The sequence below is a fragment of the Manis pentadactyla genome, chromosome 7 (assembly GCF_030020395.1).
Source record: "Manis pentadactyla isolate mManPen7 chromosome 7, mManPen7.hap1, whole genome shotgun sequence".
NCBI lineage: Eukaryota > Metazoa > Chordata > Mammalia > Pholidota > Manidae > Manis > Manis pentadactyla.
This window is the reverse complement of record NC_080025.1, coordinates 54,436,887-54,452,391: the sequence shown is the minus strand read 5'-3', so window position 1 is coordinate 54,452,391 and position 15,505 is coordinate 54,436,887. Positions and strand designations below refer to the sequence as shown.

Sequence of the window (15,505 nt, the reverse complement as noted above, 5' to 3'; positions counted from 1 at the left end):
TGTGTGTGCTACTATTTCTAAAGTAGAGCTATCACCCGTGGATGCTCATACCACTGAGGACTAGCGTACCAAGCATTATTAACCCATCCCCACAACTCCACAAGACAGGACACTGGCACTTCATTTTATAAAAGAGAAAATTATGTCCTGGAGAGTTTGAATGGCTTGCCTGAGGTCATAGGGATACTGACACTAGACCCGTAATTCAATCCAGGCACTCGGGGTTCAGAGCCCAGGTGCTCATCCCTCCCCCACACTCTCCCCGCTGTTGGTGCAGCTCTCATGTCACTCATATTGTGACAATCATGAAACGGGGGGCTTGGCAAACGCTCGTATAGGTATGAGCACACACGGAGCAAGTCATGCTAGATGTTACACTGCCGTCATCAGTGTCCCAGACCCTGTGAGTCTGAGTTTGGTGACCTTTGAAAGAGAAGTAACCCGGGCACCTTCGTGCGGCTGTGGCTGCCTTGGAGAAAGCATCGCGACCCCCATCTCAGGGGAAGAATGAGGAATGTGCGGGTGGGCCGTCCCCATAAGCAGTGCTGTGTTTGCTGGCTCCGGGGCTTTCAATAAGGCCTCACAGACCACACACAGACTGAAGCAGACTTTTGATTTCCTTTTTTAAATTTATTGTACCTATTACAAAAAACAAAGTACACGATTCAAGAAGCAAAGATGGCAGCTTCAGGGTGTGTGAAACGGAAAGCCTCAAGGCAGCTCTGCGGTTAAGGAGCAGGAGGAGATGAGTGGGGCTGCGTGCTCCGTGCTCCGAAAGCATGATTATCTGGGTGGACTGTAGTTGCTGGTGGAGATTCTGGGGAGAGTGGCCCTAAAGCCTCCTGAGGACTACCTTTGGGCCTGCCCCTGAGTAATGGCAGATTTGTTGGTACAGAGGGAGATTGTTTGCCTAGATGTAAAAAAAAAAGCATTATGCAAATGTGACATCATCGGAAAATCCACACGTGAACTTAACCCAAACCCGGAAGGAGAACCCAGCGGGATCCTTAGCAGACCCTCTTAGTTGACCCACTTTGCCACGGACTCTCATGAACTCTTTGCATTGCCGCAGACGGTTGTTCTCCCGAGCAGACAGCCGGCAGCGACGGCAAAGTAGACGAGGCTCTTGAGGAGGAGGAGCAGGTAGGTGTAGTAGGCAGAGGTGTTGGTGAGCTGCAGCTGCAGGGTACCTGAGGGAAGTCGTGTGCTTAGTCTCACTTGTTCTTTTGAAAGCATCAGAAATATTAATGAGAGGAGGGGTCACGGTTTCTTATTTCTGGTGATCTACATTAAGGTGACCCCCCTGCACCACCAGAACCCAAAAGTAAGCATCCAGCACCATCACCACCACCACCAAGGTAATTCAAATCCAGCCTCCAGCTGAAGACAATAGCCTTGCTACATTCACTTAAAACAGTGCAAAATGTTAAAAAGCAGGAATGCGTTTTTAATAATGAGTCCAATAGGAAAATAGTATTTGTGATAAAGAGCTTTTAGCATTCTTTCCCACTGTATCTTTAAGTAATAATAATAGCTACTATTCATTAACCACTAACCAATTGCCACTTCTGAGGGCTTTGCAAACAAAGCTTTAATCTTCAGTGTTTACAATAACCTATGACATTATAATTTTCATTCCCATTTTACAAATAGACTGAGGATAGAGAGAGAGGTAACTTGTATGATCTTGTCGATTTAGGACCAGAAACCAGATTTCAATCCCAGCAACATGAACTTTGAAGAACATATTTTTAGCTACTCTGTATTTCTGCATCTCCAAGTGCAATAAATGCCCCAGACATCAAATGATTAAGAATAGTTGAGTTGTTGATTTAGGAGTATCTGAGCCAGTACATACTGTGCATGCAGTGAAATTCCTACAATGGTACAGTTATGGAAATTTGGTGACACTCAGAGTGGGGCGAGTGGGAGGTTCTAACAAAGAGGGAATTAAACAAAATGGAAGAAAGCACCTTAGTCTAAATTCTCTGAAACTTTGAGTCATATCTCACTCACCTGTCTTTCCTTAGTGTCTCTCATTGTGACTACGATATAAGTAATTGCACTTAATATCCCTTGAAGTTTTGCAAGAAACATGATGTTGAGAAATAGCTAACCACAATTGATGGTAGGACAGACTGGCTACTCAGTGAAATACAAGTTTGAGTCATTCTCTGTGGAAATTTCTCTTTAACATACTTTATCTTCATAGAATCAGAACTTCAGAATTATTAGCAGATAGTGTGGAAAGGGAGCTCAAAAGGTGATATGCTCAAAACTCCTTGTCATTCATCAGGTTAGATGTTAGCAGAGGTCCAGAGCCCCCTTGATACTGGAAATGGAGATAAGATCAGAAGGGCTAGGATCAATGCTTCTAGCCACTTTCTATGTACACATATAGGGAGAAAGGGCTAGAAACGAGTTCTTATTCTATGCCAGCAAAATGAGATATCATATGCTACACATTCCACATTTGTAACTTTATCTCTTCAATAACTGAATTAGGTGTAATCATTCCTGCTTGGCAGAGAGGAAAGAATTCCTCAGAATATGGAAGTAATTTACCTATATTCATGCAACCAATAATTAAAAGAACTGGTGCTAAAGTTCCATCTAGTAACTGGAAGCCTGGGCAATCATGTGTGTTCCCTATGTCCAGCATGGTCAGGAGTTTGGCTTTGGAATCTCTTGCTACCCAGTTGGTGTGGGTAAATACATCATGTTTTGTTTCAAAAGCATTTCCACTGGCACTATTTCATTTGCTCTTCAGTATATATAGCCCATGAGAAAGACTGTATCTTAGAGGAAGAATAGAGAACAGAATAAGTGGATAATCTCTTGATTCAGATGACCTGGGTTAAAATCACAAATCTAGATGTGTGGCACGGTGCAAAGGACTTAATTAATTTTAGCTCATTGTCTTATTCTGTAAAATAGGAAAAAAGCATTGTACAACTTTATGAAATTATTATGATATGTAAAGACTCAAAACACAGCATAACGCCTCTATATAAGAAGTTCTTAGGAAGTACCAGATCCTGTTAACTACTAGTGAGGACCAAAGACTTTAAAAAAGATCTAGAGGAATTTGAAATCATGTTTCCAGTCACTAGAAACAAAAGCCATACAAATGAATGAAGTCCATTGCTGTAATAATTCAGAGCATTTCACTGTACCCTCTAATTTACAGTCATCTCATAGCCAAAGCAGCATTTACCATGTTAAGATGACTCCTAGCATGATGGATTGACTTCAAATATCTATCATTCAGTCTATTATGCAAAATCAAGCCAGTCTTATTTTCTACCTTAAGCCAGGGAAGTTCAAAAGTTAGGCTGATCAGGAGGAGAAAATTGGTATAGCATGACATAAAGGCAAACGTACAAAAACTTACTGTATTACCTTTCAGACACATTTCTGTAGAATCAATATCAAAGACCACTAAAAGAAATGAGAGCAAGTATTAATCAATTGTTCATATACATTATTAGACAGTTTGTGTCTGTGTGTGTAGATATATAGATAATAGGTAGTTTAGACAGATAGGTATAGTAGGATAGATTAGATAGACAGATAGATGAAATCTGCCAACAGAGATGCTCATCAAAAATAAAATCCCCGTAGTCCAGGACTAGTTGGTCTGATTCTGTGTAATTCAGATCTAATTCACATATGGTGTTTCTGCACATGAAGATGTTGAAGTCCACGAAGGACACCATGTTTTCTTTTCTATCACAACTCGAGGGTAATATGCAAGACCATCTTGTTTTCCTTCTGTGTGTTCATAGCTTCTAGCACAAGTGCTTGCCACAAAGCAGGTGTTTGATCAATACATGCTATACCAATACAAAGTAGGTGTTTTGTTTCAAAAGCATTTCCACTGGCACTATTTCATTTGCTCTTTAGTGAGTCCAGGAGAAAGCCAAGGGAGTGTTCAAGCCTAACCTGACTCCTGGAAGATAAAGACTGACTGCAGAAATTCAGGCTGGTACACAGCCAAGGGCTGGGCTTGTTCCCTGATGCTTAAAAAAGGCCTGGTCAGCCCCGAGGAACAACACAAACCAATTCCTTCTCATGGACACCCTGGGGCCTTGGGTCTGCGGTGTTAACCCTCAGGACTTTAAGTTCTGGGCCCACTGAGCTGCTGATGACTGCTCGGCCAGGTGGCATTCAGCCCTTTGCCCGCATGTCTAAATATGTACAGCATCCCCACCCATGGGGCTCCTTGGGGACATCATGGGTGACTCGTGAGTGACCCTGAGTGATAAGGAGAAGAGCGTATTCTCTTTACTGTGGTAATCCTGGGACCGTCATTCTTGCTGGTGTTCATCCTCACGCCCCTTCCAGGCCTGGCACATGCTCGCACTGCAATAAATGCTTGTGGAGCAGCTCTACTTACATCGGCAAGAAATCTACTCATCATGTAGAACACGGTATGTTTGTACATGTTAGCCTCACCCGATCTTGAATTATGAAATTTGACCCTATGGTGGAATATAAAATACAAATCTGAAAAGTCTAAAATTGTAATTAATCTGCAGTGGCCCAAATATTCTATTTTTATGTGAAGTTGCTATGTGACTGCTGCAAATGAATGAAAATTACACTTCGTTCATGGTTATACTTTGAGTACGCAAGACTGAAGAGAAAGTGATTTGCCTGTTGAATAGAACATTCCTAAAAGATATATAATGATTCTCTTTCCTGACCAAATAAGATCATCAAAGGTGGAATCTCTTTTTGAGCCTTTATTGTGTACTATGTTGTTGGGTTTCATATTGTTTCATTTAATTCATGCAACACCCTAAAAAAATATCATTGTGACCCTAACATTAAAGGTGGTGAAACAGGTTGACAAAGGTTAAGTAAATTGTTTTTTTAATGTTCCAAAGCATATACTGTTTTAATTCTATATGAGATAGCAAGACTTACATGCTAACAACAGTTAAGAAAGAATTCAATTTTTTTCATTCTTCACAGAAAACATTGGGTGTTGTCTTTGGGAAAAAGTGCTCTTGGAGGTCACATTTCTATTTATATACATACCTTTTTTAATTGAAGGAAAAAGAATCTCTTGATCCACCCCTCCTTTATTATTCTCATGTGTGACGACACATTCATATTCTCTATCCATTGATTTTTTAATCACGGTCAGCCAGCTGAATGTCATGTATGTGTCATTAGTCTTCACGGTGTTTCCCTGCTGGGACTCCAGAACTGTTCTGCCATTCTTTTCTTTCCAGTGTACCCTAATAGCATCAGGGAAAAATTTCTCAAGAAGACAAAGGTATGTGCCAGCCTTATGGAGATTTATTTCAGCAATTGAAGGAAGAAAAATAGTAGGCTTGGGAGAAATGTCTGAATCAAGTCTTCCATCTGTGGTGGAAAATGGAATAGCAATTTAAAAAAATTATTAGAGAAATACAACATTGTTTTGGATAACCTAGTGCATAGTGTAAGGAAGAAACACTGCCATTGGATTAGTGCTCCCCATGGCCTTTCATGCACAGTAAGTTGTGAGGTACTTATTGTAATTTTCAATGAGAAAACAGCTTAGGTAACCTGTCCCAAGTCACAAGTAGCAGAGCCTGGAAAAATGTGGTACTTTTTTTTTCAAAACAATACAGAGTTACTTGTTTTAATGGCAATCTATTTCCACATATGCTTAACATTTTATTGAGTTGACCTTTTAGCTTTAAACGTAGATCCCATGACAATTCTGAAGTAATGGCATTCTCCTACCTGATTTGTAATTTTATGTAACATCTCAATTTCATATTTGAGCCACTCCAGGTTTTTGAGAGCAGCAGGATGTAAAGCTGCACCTTCAAATTATTTACAATACCTTCAATTTAGAAGAGAAATAACAGTATTTCTAAAACTTCCATTAAAATTGTTATTATTTTTAGAAATGCTGTTATTTTAATCTTATTAATAATGCACCTATCAGAATTTTGTTCACTTAAGAAAGTGGTCACCAAAAGCACATTTAATTTTGGAATTTCACTTGAAGCTAAAGCATAACCAAGCATACACCATATTTTGGCTTTCAGTGTCTCTCCCCAAATTTGAATCTACCCACTAAGATTAACTGTTTTAGAACTTCACAGTGTTCTTTGTCTTCACTTCTGAATAAAGTGTGTAAATAACTGGAGTAATGTTGACATATGCTTCAGAGTTTCTTGCAGACATAAAGTCAAAATATATAACAAAACATCATAGTTTACAAAGGCATTTCACTTGAATGTGGAAATGTTACTTGATTATACATTTATGTTAATCTAATGATTGACATAGAGCTCTTTCCAGTTGAAACACAAAAAGAAATGTGCAAAATGCTTTACTAGTATTCTCTTTGGGCTAGTTTGGAGTTAGTTTGATATTCAATGAGCAATTTTTTCTCAAGAAAGGAAGAATTGGACTTCTCATTTGAGAAGAAAAGGAAAGAAATTCTTGAGTCTTCCTTTTGTGTAGCAAAGCTCCTGATTTTCATACTAAATCAGTAAGCAAACACTGTTGAGTTTTTACTCATGCTGTAAGTACATTTGGGTCATAATGTGCTTATTTTAATTTTATACATCTTTTTTTTAGTGCAAATGATATTTTACTGATTATAATAGTGACACACTCTCTATATATCTCCAACCATATACTTTGTTTTTCATTTAAACAGCATGCTATAGAAAATAAGATTAATTTTTCAATAATATATTCTACTTACATAATTTTAGCCTCTAGTCAATATATGAAATGCTCTAATTTTCATCTTTGGAATTTCAGTTTCTTCATAGGAATACTTCCGATTCATTATAATAAAGAAATTGAAAATCAAATGATGAACATAGAAAATCTATACAGTAACACATTACCCTTACCTCCTGTCCTTTTTCCTTAGCTAGATTCTTTAAATTTCATTCTTTTCAGGATAAAATGAATCTAGAACTTCCAAAACTTTCTCAATGTAATAGTTACAGCATTAAGTATAATAGGTCAGCATTAAGTAGTGTACTTGATTATATAAGGTTATTGCCTATATTTTGGAGAACCGTATTACATGTTTTTTCTTTAAACATTCTTTTTTACTTGTGTTAACAGTTTTTTTATGGTCAAAATCATTTAAATTTTAAAGTGGGAAGCAGTTTAAAAATACATATGTCTGCCCTGTATATTTATATACATTAATTTGCATAATTGAATAATACATTTGAGTTAAATTGCCTGAGTTTATATTTTATTAAGGTGCAGCAGTATGCATGCTGCATAAATTTACCAAATCTCAACTACATTTTTAATTCATAGCACTATTTCAAGCCCACATATTGATATTAAGTGTCTACTTTTTTCTTGTATCAAATAAATAATTATAGCTATTTCATATTTAAATATAAATTTCAAGTTTTTGACTTCCTAACTACATTTAATTGACTTTATTTCTTCACCATTTTCTGTATAAATTTAAACTCTTTCTCTGATAAATATGAGCATGAAGCCCAAACTTATTGGCTATAAATTTTAGGTCCAATAAATGTTGATTTTAGTGATTATATTATTTAAGATAAAAGATGAAAATGTAAAGCACATGAAACAACAAAAATAAAAACAAATATATATTAAATCTCATTTTTCTTGCCAAGTGAGGAAAGAGACTGCTAAAGAGAAACAAGTACCTCCAAATTCAATATTTTTGCAGGGATGGACAGTAAACTAGCTCACAACTTGAGCAGTTAGAAGTTGAATCCTCTGAAGAATTTCTGCTCTGTCGGTATGAATGCCTGTGAACAAGTCTCCATACTGGATACAATTCTCTCTTTATATTTGAATTCAAGTAACACTCATTCAGCACTAGTATGTGTTAGACAATGTGCCAAGTACTTTATTCACACTGTCTCATTCATTTTTTATACAACCCCTTCTGGACACATAATGTTACTCTATTTTTACGGATTAGGAGACCGAGGTTGGGTGAAAACTGCCCAGAGTCACATAAGCAGTAAGTGATGGAGCAGGAGACCCAGGTCGGTCTGACTTCAAAGCCCAAGTTCTTTGACAACAATTTCAACATCAGAAGAGAAATATGTCAACTCACAAAGCTTATCTGTAATGATAAACTGTTCTTGGACCAAATGCTTGCATGATAATTACATATGTTATTCATAAGCACATTACACAAATCCACATGTACACAAAGCCAAATCTTTGATGATATTACACAGTGATATCTATACTCTTCTACTGTAAGGGTTGTGTCTTTTCCAGGCTCAACTCACATACTTAGGAGATTATAATTTTATCTTTTCTCACCATTTTATCTGAAAATTCTAAATCTCCTCCTTTAAAAGGTTTTCATGTATGAAATCATTTCTTTGCCTATAGTGTAACTTAGAGTTAATATTTCTTTAATTTTCAAAAAGAAAAAATAATGGAAATAATATACTTAAGTATTTAATAAGTGTATATTCAGTATGTTCCATAGGTATTAACAAAATTATATGTATTGAGATTTGGACATCTGGATTGAATCTAAAGTAACTTCTTCCCAGAATTTTAATACTCATCATGAGTGGAAAGATAACTTTGCAAATTACTCCAACTGCTGTAGTTCTTTTTCTTTAACAGCGTCAGTATTTCTAGCAAATGTGATAATGTGATGCTAATACAGAAAGGAAATTGAATGGTATGCTGTCAGATGACTTGTTATTCTAAAGAAATGCCCTAAGAATCACATTTTCAGTATTTAAAAGATGAATATTCAGTATGACTCGCTTGATCTTTTCCTGAGGAGAAAGTGGTAATTTCAGTACCATAACTAGAGGCAGAAACACTGTTTTCACACATGAGAAGTAGTACAAATTATGAGCTATTATAATTAAGTAGTCAATTAAAGAGTCCATTTAAAGGGTCAGGCTGCTAAAGAGTAGATATCACAACATGAAAATACCACTTAATGTTTCTAATATCACCTAATGGTCCAGACCATGCACTTTGGAATAGGCAAGTCTCACTGGATCCCAAACTTTGCCACCGTAACTAGACATGTGACATTGGGCAAATAACAGAACTTCTCTAGGCCTAAATCTCCTTATCTGTGAAATGGGAGTAGGAGGATCTATTGTATAGGCTGTTGAAGGAGATAAGACACTGAAACTATTTTGAGCTCACAAATTCCATTAAACTGGCCCATTTCCAGACAATATAACAAGAGTCACAAATAGCAGAAATTTTGACTGGTCTCAGCCAACCCTGTAACAAGCTGGAGTACTAAGAATTAGTGTGATTTAGGATTGAATTTATTGACATTCTTTAGTGACATACTATAAGACTTAAAATTTTTGCACTGCTGCTAAAAATGAGATCAAAACCAAGAAAAAGGTTTTGCAAGTTATTGGGAGAAAGGACTACTATTAATTAAGAAAAGAACCCTATTAATTACTAGAGGTAATTAATTAAAGTGTCTCTCATTTAAAAGATTGTCTACAAGAAAAGCATCTTAAAGCCTATGGTTTAAAGACATAGTCCTTCAATACTTTAATATAGAGCCTGAATCTATCATTATGTGTATATTTTAAAAGTAATTTCCATCTGCTTACCAGCAGGGAAGTGAATAACCTGTTTACCAAGGACTTTTGTTTCCATACACAGTGACCAGAACCTACAAAATTGCTATTCATATGCTAAGCCAAGAATGGCAGCCCGATAAGGGTGATTCTAAATTGTTTTTTCTAAGAAGCATCTATTAGTTTTCATTCACAGGGTAAAAAATACAAAAAAGTTACTTACCAGGGGGAGTTACTATGAGCCTAGTTCCTTGTCCAAATATCTTCTTCCAACCTGAGCTATCACACTGGTTACAGCTTCTACAAAAATCCCAGTCTTCTGCTAAGTCTCGTGACATGACAGTCAAAAGTTTGTCCTGGCAATTTTAACTTCTGGGTTCCTTAGGATGGCATTGAATGTAGGTTTCATGGCATCTGATATTTTGTAAGTTTTCCTCAGATGAATTAACCCAAATGTCTTTATCCACTGAGGCACTGATCCTTGAAAAGAGGAGCTGATGGAAAGGAAAAGAGCAGGAAAAAAAGAAGAGATCGGGACCAACTGTTCAACCAAAGATTTTTATAAATTACCATGAAGTCAAGAGAATGAAGACGTTTTCATTTCCAGGTGTTCAGGTGAGTGTAACTGCTCAGAGACTGATCAAAGGAAAGGCCCTCTTTTCTCACAGACACCAGGGCTCCTTCGTCAGCATTTGGGAATGCATTTCTGAAAAGAGGAAACTGTCCAGTAACTGAAAATGCAAATATGCCAACACAGATGTACTTGAGAAATGTGAGCAGTTCTCCACTTTTCAATTGGCCACGTTTATCATTTGGCAACGTGATTCTTTATCAGGCAGTGCAAAATGAGAAAATAATTTCTGTGGTGACATTATTTTCCCTTGGACTAAAAGAAGAAATTTGTAGAGTTCTATGTCCTATGAAATAATAGTCGTTATTTGATGACTAGAGTTGAAAACAAAATCCAGTTCTCTGATGTGTTTGAAAGAAGAAGGCTCTTCAAGGCTGTTCTGTGATCTTCTGCCACTCATCCTGGATCAGAGTAAAAAGAAATTGCCAGAAGCCACTGAACATTCCTCTGAGTCCACATGTTGTCCATCTGTCGGGACCCAGAGAGGACAGGCCCAGATGATCCCATGTCCAGCCAAAGTCCCATGAGCAAACGTGGCCCGTGCCCCCGCGAATGAAAGCATGATGTGGTCATGATGGGCAAGTGCCCATTCACAGGCACTCACAGTCCCCACAGAATGGGCACATCCCCACGGGAAGGGGATGAAAGGGCCGGATGAAATTACATTTTTAAAGAGGTTTTTTTAATCATATAAAAATTGTAAATATAGTTTATATACAATATTATATTTGTTTCAAATGACAATTTAGTGATTCATTAATTATATATATTATTAAATGCTTACCATTTCAAGCCTACTTACCATCTGTCACCATACATAGATATTACAATATTATGAGCTATATTCCTTATGCTTCACTTCCACCTCTGTGACAAAATATTTTATAATTTTAAGTTTGTACCTCTTTAATCCCTTCGCCTAATTCACCTGTGCCTTGTCCTCACCCCCATGGTAACCAACTGTCCATTCTCTGTGTTTATCGGTCTGTATCTGTTTTGTTTATTTTGTTTTACAGATTCCACATTTAAGTAAAACCATATGGTCTTCCTCTTTCTCTGGCTGATTTATTTCACTCAGCATAATACCCTCTTGGTCCATCCACATTGTCACAAATGGAAAGATTCCTTCCATTTTTATGGCCATTGCCCATATGTGCCACATCTTCTTTATTCATTCATCTATTGAGAGACCCTTCAGTTGCTTCCATATCTTGGCTAGTGTAAATAATGCTGCAATAAACATACAGCTGCATATGTCTTTTTGAATTAATGATTTCATTTTCTTTGGGTAGATTCCTGGAAGTGGAATGACTGGGTCGCTTGGTATTTCTATTTTCATTGTTTTGAGAAACCTTCACACTGCTGTCCATAATTGTTGCACCAATTTGTAATCCTACCAGCAGTGTACAAGAGTTTTTCCACAACACTTGTTATTTCTTGTCTTTTGGATAATGGCCAGTCTGACAGATGTGATGTGATACCACATGGCTTTTTGGATTTGCATTTCCCTGATGATTAGTTATGTCGAGCATCTTCTCATGTGTCTGTTGGCCATCCGTAGGTCTTCTCTGGAAAAAATGTCTCTTCAGGTCCTCTGCCCATTTTGTAATTGGGTTATTTGGGTTTTTTGGTGTTAAGTTGTATGAATTTTTTTCATATTTTAGATATTAGCTCCTTATCAAATATATCATTTGCAAATATTTTCTCCCATACAGTAGGTTGCCTTTTTGTTTTGTTGATGGCTTCCTTTGCTGTGCAGAAGCTTTTTTGTTTGATATAGTCACACTTGTGGGTTTTTGGGGGTTTTTTTTCTTTTTTCTTTTGATTCTCTTGTCTAGAGAGACATAGCCAGAAAAAAAATTTTTCCGATGTTGATTTCAAGAGTTTACAGCCTATGTTTTCTTCTAGCCATTTTATGATTTCTGGTCTTATAGTTAGGTCTTTCATTCACATCATATTTATTTTTGTGTATGGTGCAAGTCATCCAGTTTCATTCTTTTGCACGTAACTGTCCAGTGTTTCCAACATCATTTATTGAAAAGACTGTCTTTTCCCCATTGTATATCCTTGCCTCCTTTATCATATATTAACTGACCATATAGGCATGAGTTTATTTCTGAGCTATCTATTTTATTCCATTGGTCTATGTATCTGTTCTTGTGCCACTATATGATACTGTTTTGATTATTGTCGCTTTGCAGTACACTTTGAAATCAGGGAGCATGATACCCCTAGTTTTGATTTTCTTTCTCAACATTGCTTTGGCTAGTTGGAGTCTTTTGTGGTTCCACACAAATTTTAGGATTATTTGTTCTAGTTCAGTGAAAAAATGACATTAGTGTTTTGATAGGGAATTCATGGAGTCTGTAGCTTGCTTTGGGCAGTATGGCCATTTAAGTGATAGTAATTCTTGCTATCCATGAGCATGGAATATCTTTCTGTTTACTTGTGTCATCTTCAATTTCTTTCATCAGTGTCTTACAGTTTTCACAGTACAGGTCTTTCTCCTCCTTGGTTAAGTTTATTCCTAAGCACTTTATTCTTTTTGATGCAATTGTAAATGGGGTTGTTTTCTTAATTTCTCTCTCTGCTAGTTCATTATTTGTATATAGAAATGAACAGATTTCTTTACATTGATTTTGTATCCTGCAAGTTTGCTGAATTCATTTATTAATTCTAATAATTTTTTGGTGGAGTCTTTAGATATTCTACATATAGTATTATGTCATCTGCAAATAGAGATAATTTTATATTTTTCCTTACCAATTTGGTTGATTTTTATTTCTTTTTATTGTCTGATTGCTGTGACTAGGATTTCTAGGACCATTTTGAATAAAAGTGGTGAGTGTGGGCATCCTTGTCTTATTCCTGTTCTTAGAGGAAAAACTTTCAGCTTTTTGCCATTGAGTATGATGTTAGCTGTGGGTTTGTTGCATACAGTTTTTATTATATTGGGTCATGTGCCCTTTATACACACTTTGTTGAGAATTTTATCATGAATGGATGTTGAACTTTTCCAAATGATTTTTTCAGCATCTATTGAGATAATTGTAAGGTTTCCATCCTTCCTCTTGGTAATGCGGTATATTAAATTGATTTATTTACTGATATTGAATCATCTTTGCATCCCTGGGATAAATCCCACTTTATTTTGGTGAGTGATCTCTTTAACTTATTTATGAATTCTATTTGCTAATACTTTGTTGAGGATCTTTCTTCTATGTTCATCAGAGATATTGATCTGTGATTTTCTCATTTTGTAGCATCTGGTTTTGGTACCAGGGTGATGCTGGCCTTATAGAATGAATTTGGTAGCTTTCCTTCCTGTTAAATTTTTTGAAGTAATTTGAGTAGGACAGGTATTAACTCTTCTTTAAATGTTTGGTAGATTTCACCTGTGAAGCCATCTGGTCCTAGGACTGTGTTTGTTGGGAGTTTTTTTTTATTACTGTTACTTATTTAATTCGGTTACTAGTAATTGGTGAGTTCAAATTTTCTACTTCTTCCAGGGTCAGTCTTGGAAGATTGTATATTTCTAGGAATTTATCTACTTCTGAGTCATCCCATTTGTTAGCATATAATTTTTCATAATATTTTCTTATAATTGTTTGTATTTCTGTGGTGTTAATTGTGACTTCTCCTCTTTCATTCCTGACTTTATTTGAGTCCTCTCTCTTTTTTCTTGATGAGTAGCTAAAGGTTTATCAATTTTGCTTATTTTTTCAAAGAACCAGTTCTTATTTTCATTGATCTTTTGTATTTGTTATACTCTCTATTTAATTTATTTTCATTTTGATATTCCTTTTCTTCTACTACCTTTGGGCTTTGTTCTTTCTCTCATTTCCTTAGGGGTCAGGTTTGCTTGTTTATCTGAGATGATTCTCGCTTCTTGGGGTAGGTTAATTGCTATAAACTGTCCTCTAAGGACTGCTTTTGTGTATCCCAAAGGTTTTGAACCATAATATTTCTATTTTTGTTATTCTCCAAGTATTTCTTGATTTTTTATTTGATTTCTTTGATGACCCATTTGGTTCTTTAGTAGCATGCTGTTTAGCCTCCACTTGTTTTTGCTTTTTCTACTTTCTTTTCTTGTGATTGGTTTCCAGTTTCATACCACTGCAGTTGGAAAAGGTGCTTGATATGATGTCATTCTTCTTAAATTTATATATGATGTCATTCTTCTTAAATTTATTAAAAGTTGATTTGTGGCCTAACATGAGATCTATTCCAGAGACTATTCAATGTGTGCTTGAAAAGAATGTGAATTTTACTGTTCTGGGATGTAATATTCTATAACTATCTGTTAATTCCATTTGGTCTAATACATCATTCAAATCCACTCTTACTGATTTTCTATCTGGATGACCTATCCCTTGATGTAAGTGTGTATTAAAGTCCCCTATTATTATTATGTTCAGGGTCTCCCTATGTGTAGTATTTGTTTTATGTATTTAGGTGTTCCTCTGCTGGGAGTATAGATATTTATAATGGTTGTATCTTCTTGCTGGATTGTGCTCTTAATCATTTCATAATGTCCTTCTTTGTCTCTTGTTACAGTCTTTGATTTAAAGTCTGGCTGATATAAGTTTTACTACTCCAGTTTTTTTTTCATTCCTATTTGTATGGAATATCTTTTCCATACTGTGTGTGTCTTTAAGTCTAAAATGAACCTTTTGTAGGCAACAAACAGATGGGTCTTGTGTCTCATCCAGTCACTTATGTCTTTTGACTAGAGCATTTAGTCCATTCACATTTAAAGTAATCATTGATAGGTGTATAGTTATTGTCATTTTGTTAAATGTCTCTTGGTTGTTTCTTTTGTTTTTCTCTGGTCCTTTATTCTTTTCTTTCTCTTCCCCCATGCATTATAACTCCCATTAGAGTTATGTTTAGATTCCCTTCTGTCTATCTGTGTATGCACTATAGGTTTGTGCTTATGGTTATCATGGAGGTCTTACGTGACAGCCAACATATATAACAACCATAAGTTGATGGTCATTTAAGTTTGAATGCATTCTAATACCACTATGCTTTTTACTCCCCCTTCTCCACATTTCATGTATATGATGCCTTCTTTTACACCTTTTTATTTAGTGATTCCTTTACTAATTTTTAGATGCAGTTGAATTTACTATTTTTGTCTCTTTAATCTTCATACTTACTTTTAAGTGATAGTTATAAGCAAACTGGTATGTTTGCTTTTACTAGTGAAATTTTTGCTTTCATATTTTCTTGTTTCTACTTAGGTTCTTTTCTTTTCCTCTTTTTTTTTAAATTTTTTATTAAGGTATGATTGATATACACTCTCATGAAGGTTTCA

The 15,505-nt window shown here is 36.0% G+C and overlaps 1 pseudogene and 1 gene segment (V, D, J or C); both read right to left on the bottom strand.

The window, feature by feature from the left end:
* Positions 1 to 606: 606 nt before the first annotated feature.
* Positions 607 to 9,794, bottom strand: LOC130684258 (T cell receptor gamma constant 1-like). The segment is given in 5 exon segments: positions 607 to 910; positions 1,034 to 1,190; positions 3,403 to 3,441; positions 5,047 to 5,249; positions 9,778 to 9,794. Coding segments are annotated over 3 exon segments (306 nt in total).
* On the bottom strand, positions 5,188 to 5,376 carry LOC130684259 (T-cell receptor gamma alternate reading frame protein-like; annotated as a pseudogene).
* Positions 9,795 to 15,505: the final 5,711 nt, after the last annotated feature.